The 14529-nt window shown below is 39.4% G+C and overlaps 1 protein-coding gene across 5 annotated transcripts in view; it reads left to right on the forward strand.

Moving 5' to 3' along the window:
* Positions 1 to 14529, forward strand: part of rbks (ribokinase) — a 155834-nt gene that overhangs the window by 76422 nt on the left and 64883 nt on the right. For 4 of the 5 annotated variants that reach the window (XM_072247261.1, XM_072247270.1, XM_072247252.1 and 1 more), the window contains exon 6: positions 2937 to 3028. In XM_072247261.1, coding sequence (XP_072103362.1) covers positions 2937 to 3028 — 92 coding nt within the window. Of the gene's footprint in view, positions 1 to 2936; positions 3029 to 3941; positions 4114 to 14529 lie in introns of those variants that run through there. The other variant, XM_072247278.1, reaches the window with a different exon arrangement.

Consider the following 14529-nt stretch of genomic DNA (forward strand, 5'->3'; position numbering starts at 1 on the left):
TTTCTAATTTCTTTCTTAAGATTCTTTTTACATTCTTTATATTCCTCGAGCACCTCATATTCGCCATGCTGCCTATATTTATTGTAGATATCTCTCTTTTTCCGAATCTAGTTTCCAATATCGCTTGAAAACTATGACTCTCTCAAACTTTTAACCTTTCCTTTCAACTTAACAGGAACATAAAGATGCTGTACTCTCAAAATTTCACCTTTAAATGACCACCATTTCTCTGTTACGTTCTTCCCATAAAACAAATTGTCCCAATCCAATATTCTTCCATCAGAACAATCATATTCCAAATAATACTCTTAATATTTTTAATTGAATTTACTAGATCCTCAGGTGATATTTTTACTCTGCTAATATGCTCCAGCAGAGCAAATTACAGAAAGCAATTACAAGGTAGATGGAGTGATTTGTGACCAGTCAAGGCCCAGAGTTTCCTGATTCCTGAAGAATGGATTGTTGAAGAGCGAACAACTGTGGAGGAGGATTCTCTGGGTCTGGTATTCTATCAGGATTGCGTACAGATACCAGTGTTTGTGATGAAAGAATCATTCAGGCCAAGGCAATGAATCCTCTTCTTTTATAGTTGTCTTAAAGAGGGAAAGGATCCTGTTCATTGGTGAATAGGCCAGCAGCAACACTTAACAATTAAAAGCAAAATTGAAGTAATAAGACATAATTTATTATTTCCATAAAAGGCTATTTGAATCAGAAATATTTTTGTAGTTTTCCCTTGATTTTTTTTTCTGATTTTCATTTTTTAAATGAAAAACTTACATGGCCTATGTTGACTGAATTATGTTGTTAAGATAACATAGCAGAGCAGTTTATAAAGCCGCTGTATCACAGTCCTGCTGACCTGGTTTAATCCTGACCCTAGTTGCTATCTTTGTGGAAGTTGTGTGTGCTCCTTGTGATCACCTCGCTTTCCTCTGGAAATTCCAGTTTTATCCAACAACCCACCAATATGCAATCTAGTAGGTTAATTGGCAGTGGTAAATTACTCTTATCATGCTGGTGAGTGTTAGAAACTGGGGGTGAGTTGTGGGGAATGTGGGGGTAATGAGAAAAAAATGGGGAGGATTTATATAAGTGAGAAGTTGATGGTTAATACTGACACAGCGGGCTGTATGGGCCTGTGACTATGCTCTATCTCGACAACTCGATATACCATTTAAAGTTTATTTTAGCTGAAGCTTGTTATAGATCCAGGTATTCTTTTCATCTTATGAACCACAAATGTAGATCTGCAATTGCAAGATTAACATTGTGATAATTTTGCTGAAGCCTATACCTCCTCCATCTTCTCACTTGCAGTGCAATTTTGTTTTATATTTTAGTGGTTTGATTATTTGTTGCATTCATATTTTGTTGTGATGACCTCAAAATAGCAGCTTTTAACAAGTCACCACTAACTTGAGAGTTGGAGGGTATTCAAGGACTGTAAACAGCATTGCTGTTTGCAATTATTTCTGGCAGAAATACTGAGAGCCTTATTGTCAAAGAAAATGATTTATTTTCAGATTGTGAATTCATACTGAGCTCCTCTTTACCAAAACAGTTATGTTCTTTGCAGATTATGTGTGACTAGTTCGAATTTAGGTATGTTCTAAGTGCTGTCAGTAGTGATGAAAGAACTTGGACAGTCTTACTGCACATTTAAATTACACTAGTGAAAGAACAGTTACATTTTATTCAAATAGGGCCAGATTTTCTATTCCTTATTTAATTCTTTTGGGTAGAATGAGAGCTTAACAGGTTTACTATATCAGGGGATTATAGCGCTATGAAATAATTTTAAAATAAAGACACAATAAAATTGAATATACTGGACTCAAAAACTGGATTAGAGAAAGATTGGCATTGCGACTTGCAGAATTTCAGGTTAATTAGCTGAGTGAAGTGGAGTAATTACCTTTGAGAATCATTTTTATGCAATTGTATTATGCAATACACAAGCACCACATTTTGCAAGCAATGAAAAATATGTATAGGAACAGAAAATGTTGGAGATGCTCAGCAGGTCAAACAGCATTTGATAAATTGTCATGAACTTAAATGATTTTCTCTCTCCACAGATGCTCTCTGAGCTGCTGGGAATTTATTTATTAGCAGTATATTCAGTTTCTTGCTTTTCCAAAAAAACATTTGTATGGCCTTCTTATACAATCCAGTAGATTCAATTTCTTTAATCTTGCATTTAAAACACAAATTTATTCCCACACTTGAGATATCATCCTTTTTTTAAAAAAGCTAACTTGGAAATCACAAACAGAACATCTATATTATTTTCATATTTTATATTTCTTTACAAAATACAAGTAGACCATTAGGCCCATTATATCTATGTCAGTTCTCTGAACAATCCCATCAACCTTATACCTACACTTAGTTCCCTATAACTTACTATAACCAAAGTCAGGAACTTCAAATTCCTCAGTGTTATCATCTCAGAGGGTCAGTCCTGGCTTCAGCATGTAAGTGCCATTACAAAGAAAGCACAGCAACGCCTCTACTTCCTACGAAGTTTCTGTATAAGACCATATGTCCATCAGACATAGGAGCAGAATTAGGCCATTCAATCATGGCAAACCCCTCTATCCCCTCTTCAGCCCCACTCCCCAGCCTTCTCCCCATAACCTTTGATGCTGTGTCCAGTCAAGAGCCAATCAAGATCTGCCTGGCCTCTACAGCTGCCTGTGGTGATAAATTACACAAATCTCCATTTTTATTTTTATGTTACTCTTCCTTACTCTTCCCTTTCCTAATACAATCATTTAAATTTTCTGAAATGCTATCTTGACATTCAAATGAGAACATTAAACTTGCAATTTATTACTTTGGTTGTACTTGGAGCAATTTTCTTATAATCAATATATATATATTTTCACTTTTAATCCCTATTTCTTTTTACTAAACAAATCTTTCAGTGAAAACCATCTTCAATCCTGCTCCGGCTACTGCTGGTCTTGATCCTGATTTCTACAAAAATACAGATGTCTTCTGTTGCAATGAAAGCGAGGTACTGTAATGCTATGTCTTATTTTATTCATGACGATACAGTTAGTTAACTGTCTTTATTGTCCTAAATCTGGATTCAAATGCAAACCTGGTGTATGAGCATGTACAAATTTGCATTTGTTCTTGTCTGCAAGGCTGATGTTTTAAGTCACTGCTGCATATCCTGTTTTTCCATCCACCCAACGTTTGTTTCTGAAATATGTTCCTTCTGACAGTGCAGCAGTCCCTCAGTATTGCCAATGTTATGATCTTACGTAGACATTGTTATCTATTGCACTAGCTGTTTCAGTACAAACATTCCAATGTAGCAGTATACTATTTTGCATTCTGTCTACACATGGAGTTGGTGCTGCGACAAAATATGAGGCATTTTTATCTTGGGAGTTCCAGTGTTACATTGATCTGCTATGATACCTCTGATGTCTACTGAAAGATACTACTTACAAATTAGTAAACAGATAATAAAGAGCAAATTAATTATTGCCATAGTATCACTGGCATATGGTGTGAAATTTATTGTTTGCAGCAGCAGATCAGTGCAATACTTAATGAACAACCTATAAATTACAATTTTTATTTATATAAATAAAATGGCCTTTTTTGGTGCACTACCTAAGGGATGGTTCTCACCCTGGTAGTTCTTTTTTCACATATTGATGGACCCTGAGAACCTTTTCATGGCTGGAAAAGCTGGTTGAAAGCTTGTTTTCGTTTTGTATTTCAGCATTTCTGCTGTAAGTTATTTGGATGAAAGATAAATGGATAGAAAATGCATTTGATTCACTACCTTTTAATTGCAGATCAGTTTTAGTCATGCTTTCTTTCCACACAATTGCTTTTGTTACTTAACTAACCCCACTGTTCTATCTGATGTAAGTTAATGTTTATTAAATAAATCTTTCATTCTTTGGCAGCTGGTATCGTACAACAAATTTATAATCCTTGCCGACAGCATAATGCCAACAACTATGAATAAAATAGAAAATGTATTTCTGCATGCCGAGAACTGGAAGGATGCCTGTAGAAATGAATGGCCTACTGTGTCATTACTTATACGTGGTGCTCAACAATAAAGGAAGTATTTTATTCCTGGGTTAACTGATTTATTGGACACCAAATGCAAATGCCATCACATTCACCATTTCTAGATACATGCATGCAGTTGAGCGAGGCCTCAGCTTACAGTATCACTGCCTATTTTCTCTTTGCTCTTCTGATATAGATCTGTTTTCCAAGAATAATAGTTGTAATAAAATCTCCACCCTTGTATAAAATATCTTTCTAATTATATTGTTTTTAATGTTCAATACGCTGCTGTAGTTGACAAGGTCTCTGATCCCTAGTTTCTAAACACTGCACAATTGTGTTGTATATATTTTCTGAGTCTAAATAAATTTAATGATATGAATGGACAGTTTATCACTGGTCCAGTTAAAATTTGTCTGCTGTTACCATGAAGGTCAATCGTGATCTATCCAAAAGTGAATTTCTCTGTAAATAAAATCAAAGGTATTTGATTAGTTTCATATTTCTCAAGGTTGCTTCATATATATGTGTGTATGTTAGTTATACATATGCAAGAAGTATGTTTACAAAATGCAATGTTTTCTTGCACAGCACGAAGGAAATTAAAATTACAACAGAATTCTCAGTAGATAACTTGATATTTTTACTTTGATCTCTTGTTAGCTATTAATATAAAGCAGGACACTAAAAGATTTTTCAGTTATATAAGAGTAAAAGGGAGGTGAGAGTTGAATTGGATCACTGGAAGATGATGCTGGTGAGGTGTAATGGGGAACAAAGAAATGGTAGATGGACTTAATAGGTACTTTGCATCCGTCTTCACTGTGGAGGATGCTAGCAGTGTGCCTGAGGTCTGTGAGTGTCAGGGAGCAGAAACGAGCGCCATTGCTATCATAAAGGAAAAAGTGCTAGGAAAACTTAAAGGCCTTAAGGTTGATGAGTCACCTGGACCAGATGGACTACATCCCAGAGTCCTGAGAGATGTTGCTGAAGAGATAGCAGATGCATTGTTCATGATATTCCAAGAATCACTTGATTCTGGCATTGTCCCGGAGTTCTGGAATTATGCAGATGTCACTCCACTCTTTAAGAAGGGAGGAAGACAAAAGAAAGGAAAGTATAGGCCAGTTAGCCTAACCTCAGTGGTTGGGAAGGTGTTGTGAGTCTACTATTAAGGATGAGGTTTCGGGGTACTTGGTGACTAATGATAAAATAAGTCAAAGTCAACAGGGTTTTTGTAAAGGGAGATCTTGCCTGACAAATCTGTCGAAGTTTGTCGAGGAAATAATAAGCAGGGTAGACAAAGGAGAGGCAGTGGGTGTCATTTACTTGGATTTTCAGAAGGCATTTGATAAGGTGACACACATGAAGCTGCTTAACAAGATAAATCCTATGGCAGTACAGGAAAGATACTGGAATGGATAGAGGAATAGTTGACAGACAGGAGGCAGCGGGTGGGAATAAAAGGGCCTTTTCTGGTTGGCTGCCAGTGACCAGTGGTGTTCCTCAGAGGTCAGTATTGGGACCACTACTTTTGACATTGTTTGTCAATGATTTGGATAATGTAATTGATGGCTTTGTGGCAAAGTTTGCAGATGATACGTAGATAGTGCTGAGGAAGCAATGCAATTGCAGTAGGATTTGGACAAATTGAAAGAATGGGCAAAAAGCAGTGGCAGATGGAATACAGTGTTGGGAAATGTATCATAATGCATTTTGGTGAAGGATCAATAGTACAGACTATTTGCTAAATGGGGAGAAGGCTCATATATCAGAGGTGCAGAGGGACTTAGGAGTCCTTGTGCAAGACTCCCAGAAGGTTAATTTACAGATTGAGTCTGTGGTAAAGAAGGCAAATGCAATGTTTCAGGTGGAATAAAATATAAAAGCGAGGAGATAATGCTGAGGCTTTATAAGACACTAGTCAGGCCGCACTTGGAGTATTGTCTTTTTCAATATTTTTATTAATTACTTGCATAGGCGAATACAAAATACATCATGATATTATGGAAACAAAAACAAGGTTGAAATGCCCCATATCTATGTATGGTAAATTAACCATAATATTGAAAAGGTATATTTTATTCTAATCTAAACCAAAATCAAAACCCCATAACAAAAAAAAGGGGGGAAAAACAGCTGTTTGGTTAAAAGAAAATTTTTTAAAAATCTTGGATGTATAATCGTAAGTTCAAACATATAATAGCCAGCATCATTGCTGAACAAGTTGAAGATTGTGAAAGTAGTTCCAAAAAGGTCCACTTGGAGTATTGTCAACAGTTTTGGGCCACGTATCCCAGAAAGGATATGTTGTCATTGGAGAGAGTCCAGAGGAGGTTCACGAGGATGCTTCCAGGAATGAAAGGGTGAACATATGAGGAGCATTTGGCAGTTTTGGGCCTGTACTCACAGGAATTTAGAAGAATATGGGGAGCAGGGGAAGGTCTCATTGAAACCTACTGAATGTTTAAAGATCTAGATAGGGTGGATGTGGAGTGGATGTTTTCTGTGGTGGGGGTATTCAGAACTAGAGGGCACGGCCTCAAAATTGAGGGCAACCTTTTAGAACAGAGGTAAGGAGGAATTTTTTTAGCCAGAGAGTAGTGAATCTGTGGAATGCTCTGTCACAGACTGCAGTGGAGGCCAAGTCCGTGGGTATATTTAAGGCTGAAGTTGATTGTTCCCCTACTGGTCAGGGCGTCAAAGGATATGGCAAGAAGGAAGGTGTATGGGGTTGAGTGGGGTTGAGCACACAAGATGGGCTGAATGGCCTAATTCTGATTCAATGTTCTAATGGTCTAATGCTCTGTAATACTCCGCGGCTGCTATTCAGGCATACCCAGGGCCAAATGACACAGCTACTTATTTCAAAACTGGGCCTTAATGAGATGATTAAGACCAGAATCTGTTCGACTTAGGACCAGCTTTATCTGATTTATGCATGTTAAGCTCATCATGTAGATCCATTTCTAGTGATGCCTACTCCCATCTCCTTCCTCCTCGTCCATTGTGTACCACCAGCCATCGCAGGCCATTGGATTCCTAGCATGAAACTGCAACCCCAGCCAATCACATCTGAGGTTTTGCTGCCCCAACAAAGATATAAAAATAATTGGGCCCTCAACCCAGCTCTAAGATCTAATATCTCCCTTTCCACCTCCTACTGATTTTAGATCTTTGCCATCTTCACCTCCCCCATCAACTATCAGCTCTAAGAAGTAAGCCCTTGGAGCAGGTATTCACATACAAGATGATATTTAATGGTAGATTAGGCTAGATTAGAAGGTTGCTTCAGGAAGGTGAGGTATTGTACATGAATCATGTACAGCTCCTCTATGATGCCACTTGAGAAACAGAAAAACTTACTGGCCTTTGTGTAAGTTATGTTTCATACATTTGGATTTTTTCAGATATTGATTTTTTTTACCTTATACGTTGACTGTCCATTTCTCTACTCAGATGCTGCCTAACCCACTGAGTTACGGCAACAGCTTGTTTTGTTTGGTGCAAATTCCAGCCTCTACAATCTCTTCTGTCTTCTTATAATTTTCGATTATTGTGCATGTTGGGTAAACATTGCATGTGTTTTTTTTATTTTTTAATGGTTTAATTGTCATTGCTAATCAAACATATAGTCATAGCTAATTGGTGAGCTACCATCTTAATCAGCTTCATTACTTATGATGAAGTCACTTCTAGGTGAAGCAAAGGTTCACCTGCATCTCCTCCAACTTTTTCTAATATATTCAGTACTCTCTATGTGACCTCCTCTACTTCAGAAAGATCAAGTGCAGACTCAGTCATACAGCACCTTTGCTCAATCTGCATTTACCCTCCTGAATTCTCAGTTACAGACCATTTCAACACTCCTTCCCTTTCCCACACTGATCTGTCCATCCTTCACCATCTCTACCAAGGATGAAGCCCAGTGCAAAATGGAAGAGCAACACCTTGTATTCCACCTGGGTAGCCTACTGCCCAATGCCTTAAGTATTGTTTTCCAATGTTAGGAAGCTACCCCACCTTTCTACCTTGTCCTTCTGATCTTTTATCCACCCTATTTTGTAACCACCACTCCCCAACCCCCCTTCACAATCTTTATCCCCTTCCCTCTCTTGTTTGCATCCGCTCACCACACACAGATTACACCACACCCCTGCCCTCCCCCTCACCTGGTTCCAACAGGAATTCACCTCTTCCTTCTCCTCTAATGGTTCTGATTCTCACCTCTCTTTTTGTAACTGAATACACCTCTGGTAGTGCTCTGTGTTTCTGCTCATCTCCCTCCAGCAGCTGCCTCCCATCTTCACACACCCCTCCCCCATCTTGCTCTATCTGCTTTTTTTCTTTTTCCTCTCTCTCTTTACCTTGGTCAGTCATTCGCCTGCCGCAATCTTTGAACACCACCCCTACCTGACACCTTCATCTTACACCTCTCCACAATCCATCAATCGCCTCGGAATCATTTCTTGCCACTCCCCTTCTCCTCTCTATTCTGCCCATCTCACCTCTCCACTGATGCCAGATTTCAACCTGAGAGATCGACATTTCCTCCTGCCAATACTGTTCAACCTGCTGATTTCCTCCAGCACTTTGTGCGTTACTCCTGATTCTAGCATGTCTGTATTGTACTTTTACAATTCTTTTCCGAAGAGAATCCAGAATTTTGACACCCTGCTATGCAAGAGTTCAGAAATTTAGTTGTCAAACATGGCATATTGTTGTAATGTATTTTGTTGATGATGTGGTCTTTACTCGTGGTGGGACTAGTTCACAGTTTGGGGAGGATAATCAGTTAAACAGCCTGCTTTGTTGTTTCTTGATATTGGAGCTATACCCTCTCATACAAACTAAGAACTTACGGTCCAACATGTCTCCTAGATAAAAAAAGGTTTCGGGAAATATAAAATTGAGCAATTCACTACAGAATAGGTCAACAACACAAACACGAGAAAATCTGCAGATGCTGGAACAAGCAACACAGACAAAATGCTGGAGGAACTCAGCAAGATAGGCAGCATCTATGGAAAAGAGTACAGTCAACATTTCAGGCTAAAACCCTTTATCAGTACTCATCAGAATAGGTTGATTGAGCATAAACAGCTATATTTTTTAGGAACTCTTTGGCAGTGTGTGGCATTGCTCGGGTGGTCTTATTTCAACTAATCAATAGGAAATATTGGGAAGATGAGTGACAGAAACCTTTTGCGGAAGGTTGAGAATATTGGGGAGATGAGCGACAGGAAGAAACCTTTTGAGAGAAGGTTGAGAATATTGGGAAGATGAGCTACAGGAAGAAACCTTTTGAGAGAAGGTTGAGAATATTGGGAAGATGAGCTACAGGAGGAAACTTTTGAGAGAAGGTTGAGAATATTGGGAAGATGAGCTACAGGAAGAAACCTTTTGCAGAAGGTTGAGAGTATTGGGAAGATGATCTACAGGAAGAAACCTTTTGCAGAAGGTTGAGAATATTGGGAAGATGAGCTACAGGAAGAAACTTTTAAGAGAAGGTTGAGAATATTGGGAAGATGAGCTACAGGAAGAAACCTTTTGAGAGAAGGTTGAGAATATTGGGAAGATGAGCTACAGGAAGAAACTTTTAAGAGAAGGTTGAGAATATTGGGAAGATGAGCTACAGGAGGAAACTTTTGAGAGAAGGTTGAGAATATTGGGAAGATGAGCTACAGGAGGAAACTTTTGAGAGAAGGTTGAGAATATTGGGAAGATGAGCTACAGGAAGAAACGTTTTGCGGAAGATTGAGAATATTGGGAAGATGATCTACAGGAAGAAACCTTTTGCAGAAGGTTGAGAATATTGGGAAGACGAGCTACAGGAAGAAACCTTTTGCAGAAGGTTGAGAATATTGGGAAGACGAGCTACAGGAAGAAACCTTTTGAGAGAAGGTTGAGAATATTGGGAAGATGAGCTACAGGAAGAAACCTTTTGCGGAAGGTTGAGAATATTGGGAAGATTATCTACAGGAAGAAACCTTTTGAGAGAAGGTTGAGAATATTGGGAAGATGAGCTACAGGAAGAAACCTTTTGCAGAAGGTTGAGAATATTGGGAAGACGAGCTACAGGAAGAAACCTTTTGAGAGAAGGTTGAGAATATTGGGAAAATGATCTACAGGAAGAAACCTTTTGCAGAAGGTTGAGAATATTGGGAAGATGAGCTACAGGAAGAAACCTTTTGAGAGAAGGTTGAGAATATTGGGAAGATGATCTACAGGAAGAAACCTTTTGCAGAAGGTTGAGAATATTGGGAAGATGAGCTGCAGGAGGAAGCCTTTTGCAGAAGGTAACCCAGATTTACAAAGGTTATAGTATGCATAGAGCAAACTGTAAAAAATGACTTATGGTTTAAGTACTGACTCACTAATTTGGGTTTTGTTATATCTGTTGAGATCTGTTTATGGTCAGATGGTGAAGATATGATTTCATGTATTGAATATATTGTGGGTTCAGAAAAGCCATCTGGTTTTAAGCCTAGTCATCAAACATAGTTACTTTCGACAAAGGAAATGCTAAAGCATTTTTCTTAAATCTAATTCTAATTTATCTCAACCTTTAAAATACCTTAAAAACAGCTTTCAGTATTAAAAGAAAACACTGTGCATGCACTCTGAAATAATAACAGAAAATACTCTAAATGCACAACAGGTCAGGAGTTATCAGTGTAGAGAGAAACCAAGTTTGTGATGCAAGTCACTGGCATTTCATCTTATCGTAGGTATTGATCAAAATCATTCCCCTTCTGCTTGCTGCTTCCATCCTCTCTACCTCTATGCGCCCTCCACTCTCAATCAGAATCTGATATGATGTTCACTTAAACAAAAAGAGAGACAAAGGGATAAATGGAGTGAATTTCAGAACTTGAAACCTATGCAACTGAACATATGCCTGCCAATCAAGCAAGAAGAAAACTAGGATAGTGCAGAAGTCAAGATACAGAGAAAATGACACCTGTAGGGCTTCAAGATTTCCAGTAGTTCACCGCCTTCACTGGAGTTTCAGCTTAGGTTTTGTAAATCTCATTTTGGTGTAGACATTCTAACGTTCAGAAAAAAATAACTAATTTACTGTTGAAGTTATTTTAAATAAATAATTTGCAGCTTCTGAACTTACAACTTCTGACTCAGAGGTAAGAGCACTACCAACTGAGCCATGGCTAATGTCTAGCTTGTACCATATTGCTTTTTTTAACACTCAGATTTAATTAATAGTGGTGCGATTTTTTTTCTTGGCTGTATCGCTCTGTTTACCATGAATAAACTCTTGAAGGCTCAGTTTGTAACTTCCAAACATCAATGATTCAAATGGTATTTGAAATTACACCAAGTATTTCTTTAAAGTAGGTCATCTTTAAGCCTTGATCAGTTTTGTTCCTTAAAGGCATTGTAAGCAATATCTCCATTTACTAAAACAAACTCTTTCTGGGGAGAGGAGACAGAGAGAAAGAAAAAGCATTGAGTATGGTATATTTGTTTGTCCATTCAATGTAACCACTTAACCAGACCATCAAAATACAGGAGAATGTTACAACTTGAGGATTAGATGTTCCCCAGTTCCAATGGGGAACTCCAAAATGGTAATGATGAAATGTGCGATAAGGTTGCATGCTGAGGAATAGGAGTATATAATTAAAAGTTGATTTATCAGAATGAATCTATACATGTTTATTGACCTTTCTTCTTGTTTTGTGTTGAACAATTAATGTTCATGAAACTATTGAGATGTGTCATCCTTATGGACCTGCAATGCTTTGGGTTATTTTGATGTATGATTGCAAAGTGTTGCGGCTACGAGGATAAGGTCATGATTGTTATATTGACCTGCAGTGCAATTCTTACAACATGTGATGTGCAATCACACCTTTTCCCCCCTCACAGCAGTGCTTTCTTGCGAACTTTGTATTCGTGTTTGCAATGACCTGTAATACTTATAAGACCATAAGACATAGGAGCAGATGGGCAGTAATGACGTCATGTTTGCTCTGGTACTTACACTTCTCCTTAAAAATAGAACAGAGTTTGTATTTTTAAGCTCTACTGCTTGGGTAACATTTCAGAGTTTTAGATTGGAGTTTTCATTCGGATTAAGGCCGGTAAACAATCCCTATGTTGTTCAGCACACCCTGCGATTTTCTTAAATTTAATTGGTTATTTTGGACAATATAAGTGCAGGTTCATGTTTGTCACTATTTATGGAGTTATACAGTCAATAGTATATGTTATTTTTAAGTTGTCCCTGAGGATGAGGGATAATGTTTTCCAGTCTTGTGGGTTCTGGAGTGTCTAATAAGGCCAATGTGCAACAATGCAGATTGTTCCATAGATGGTGCAGGTATTAGCTGAAGGAAAAGGTGTGTGGATAATATGTAAGATGGTCAACAGAGCTTCTGTTGCTTGACCTTGTAGTTCTCAATATCATCCCGAATGTTCCTTCTCATGGACTAGAGTGTTGTCTTCAAGAACATGTGAGAACATCCATGAATCTGTGCCTACAACATCCATGCATATGTTCCTATGTTCTTTGTGTGAGATGTGGAAACTAGAAGAGACCTCAAGTCTCCCTGATAACTACATCCAAAGTGCAGCTCCTTAGAGACCATGTTAAGGGATTTGGAGCTGCAGCTTGATGACCTTTGACTCACACGGGAGACTGAAGAGGTAATAGCTGGGAGCTACAGGGAGGTAGTCACCCCTAAGTTGCAGGAGGCTGGTAGCTGTACGATTGTCAGGAGGGGGAAGGAAATGGCCAGCCAATGGAGAGTATGCTGAACACGAGAAAATCTGCAGATGCTGGAAATCCAAGCAACACACAGAGTGCTAGTGGAACTTAGCAAACCAGGTAGCACCTATGGAAAAGACCCTTCGTCAGGACTGGAGAAAAATTATGAGAGGTCAGAGCAAGAAGGTGGGGGAGGGGAGGAAAAAGTGCAAGGTGGTAGGTGATGGGGTGAAATGGGGAGAGGGAAGGGCTGAAGTAAAGAGCTGAGAGATAGATTGGTGAAAAAGATAAAGGGCTGGAAAAGGGAGAATCTGATAGGAGAGGTGACCATGGAAGAAGGGGAAGGAGCACCAGTAGGAGGTGATGGGCAGGTTAGGAGATAAGGTGAGAGAGGGAAATGGGAATGGGGTAATGTTGAAGGTGAGGTGGGCAATTACCACAAGTTTGAGAAATCAATGTTCATGCCATCAGGTTGGAGGTTACCCAGATGGAATACAAGTTGTTGCTCTTCCAACCTGAATGTAGCCTCATCACGGCAGTAGAGGAGGCCATGGGCTGGCATGCCGGAATAGGAATAGGCAGAAGAATTGAAATAGGTGGCCATTGGGACATCCCGCTTTTTCTGGCAGATGAAACGTAGGTGCTCGGTGAAGCGGTCTCTCAATCTACATCAGTTCTCACCGATAAACAGGTGGCCACACTGGGAACACAGGATACAGTAGATGATCACAACAGACTCACAGGTGAAGTGTCACCTCACCTGGAAGGACTGTTTGGGTCCTGAATGGTAATGAGCGAGGAGGTGTAGGGACAGATGTGTGTGAAGGTTAGGGCTTTCCTCCCTCCACCATCAACGTTGCTCTCACCCGCATCTCTTCCATTTTGCACACATCTGCCCTCACCCCATCCTCCTGCTACCTCACTAGGGATAGGGTTTTTGTTCTCACCTACCACCCCACTAACCTCTGCTTCCAGCACATAATTCTCCATAACTTCATCCATCTCCAATGGGATCCCACCAAGCACATCTTTCCCTCTCCCCCCCCCCCCCCCACATTCAGCTTTCCACAAGGATCACTCCTACGCGACTCCCTTTTCCATTTGTCTCTCCACACTGACTTCCCTCCTGGTACTTATCCTTGCAAGCAGAAGAAGTGCCACCCCATTCCCGTTTCCCCCTCTCAACTTATTTGCTTACCTACCCATCACCTCCTTTGGTTCTTTCATGGTCTTCTATCCTCTCCTGTCAGATTCCCTCTTCTCCAGCCCTTTATCTCTTTCACCAATCAACTTCCAACTCTTTACTTCATCCCTCCCCCCTCCCAGTTTCACCTATCACCTACCACCTTGTACTTCTTCCTACCCTCTCACCTTCTTGCTCTGACTTCTCATCTTTTTTTCCTGCAATCTGACGGCATAAAGGGTCTCAGCCAAATCATCAACTGTTTATTCTTTTCCATAGGTGCTGCTTGGCCCATTGAGTTCCCCCACCATTTGTGTGTGTTGCAGCGTACCCTGTGCCATTTCTCTCTATAATAACTATACCACTTTGGATACTGTTGGGGTGAGGAAAACTGCCTGAGTGAAGCCATGCGACTGGATCTTTGGCACTGAGTCTGGCTCTGTGGCTCAGAAGAGAAGGGGAATGGGTTCTCTTGCAAGGAATGTTACTTGTCTTTTATCTGTATAACTATTTCTATCTTGATTCCAATAACATTACAATTTGGATTCAAAACAAGTACTTA

Source organism: Mobula birostris, chromosome 2 (assembly GCF_030028105.1).
Source record: "Mobula birostris isolate sMobBir1 chromosome 2, sMobBir1.hap1, whole genome shotgun sequence".
Lineage (NCBI taxonomy): Eukaryota > Metazoa > Chordata > Chondrichthyes > Myliobatiformes > Myliobatidae > Mobula > Mobula birostris.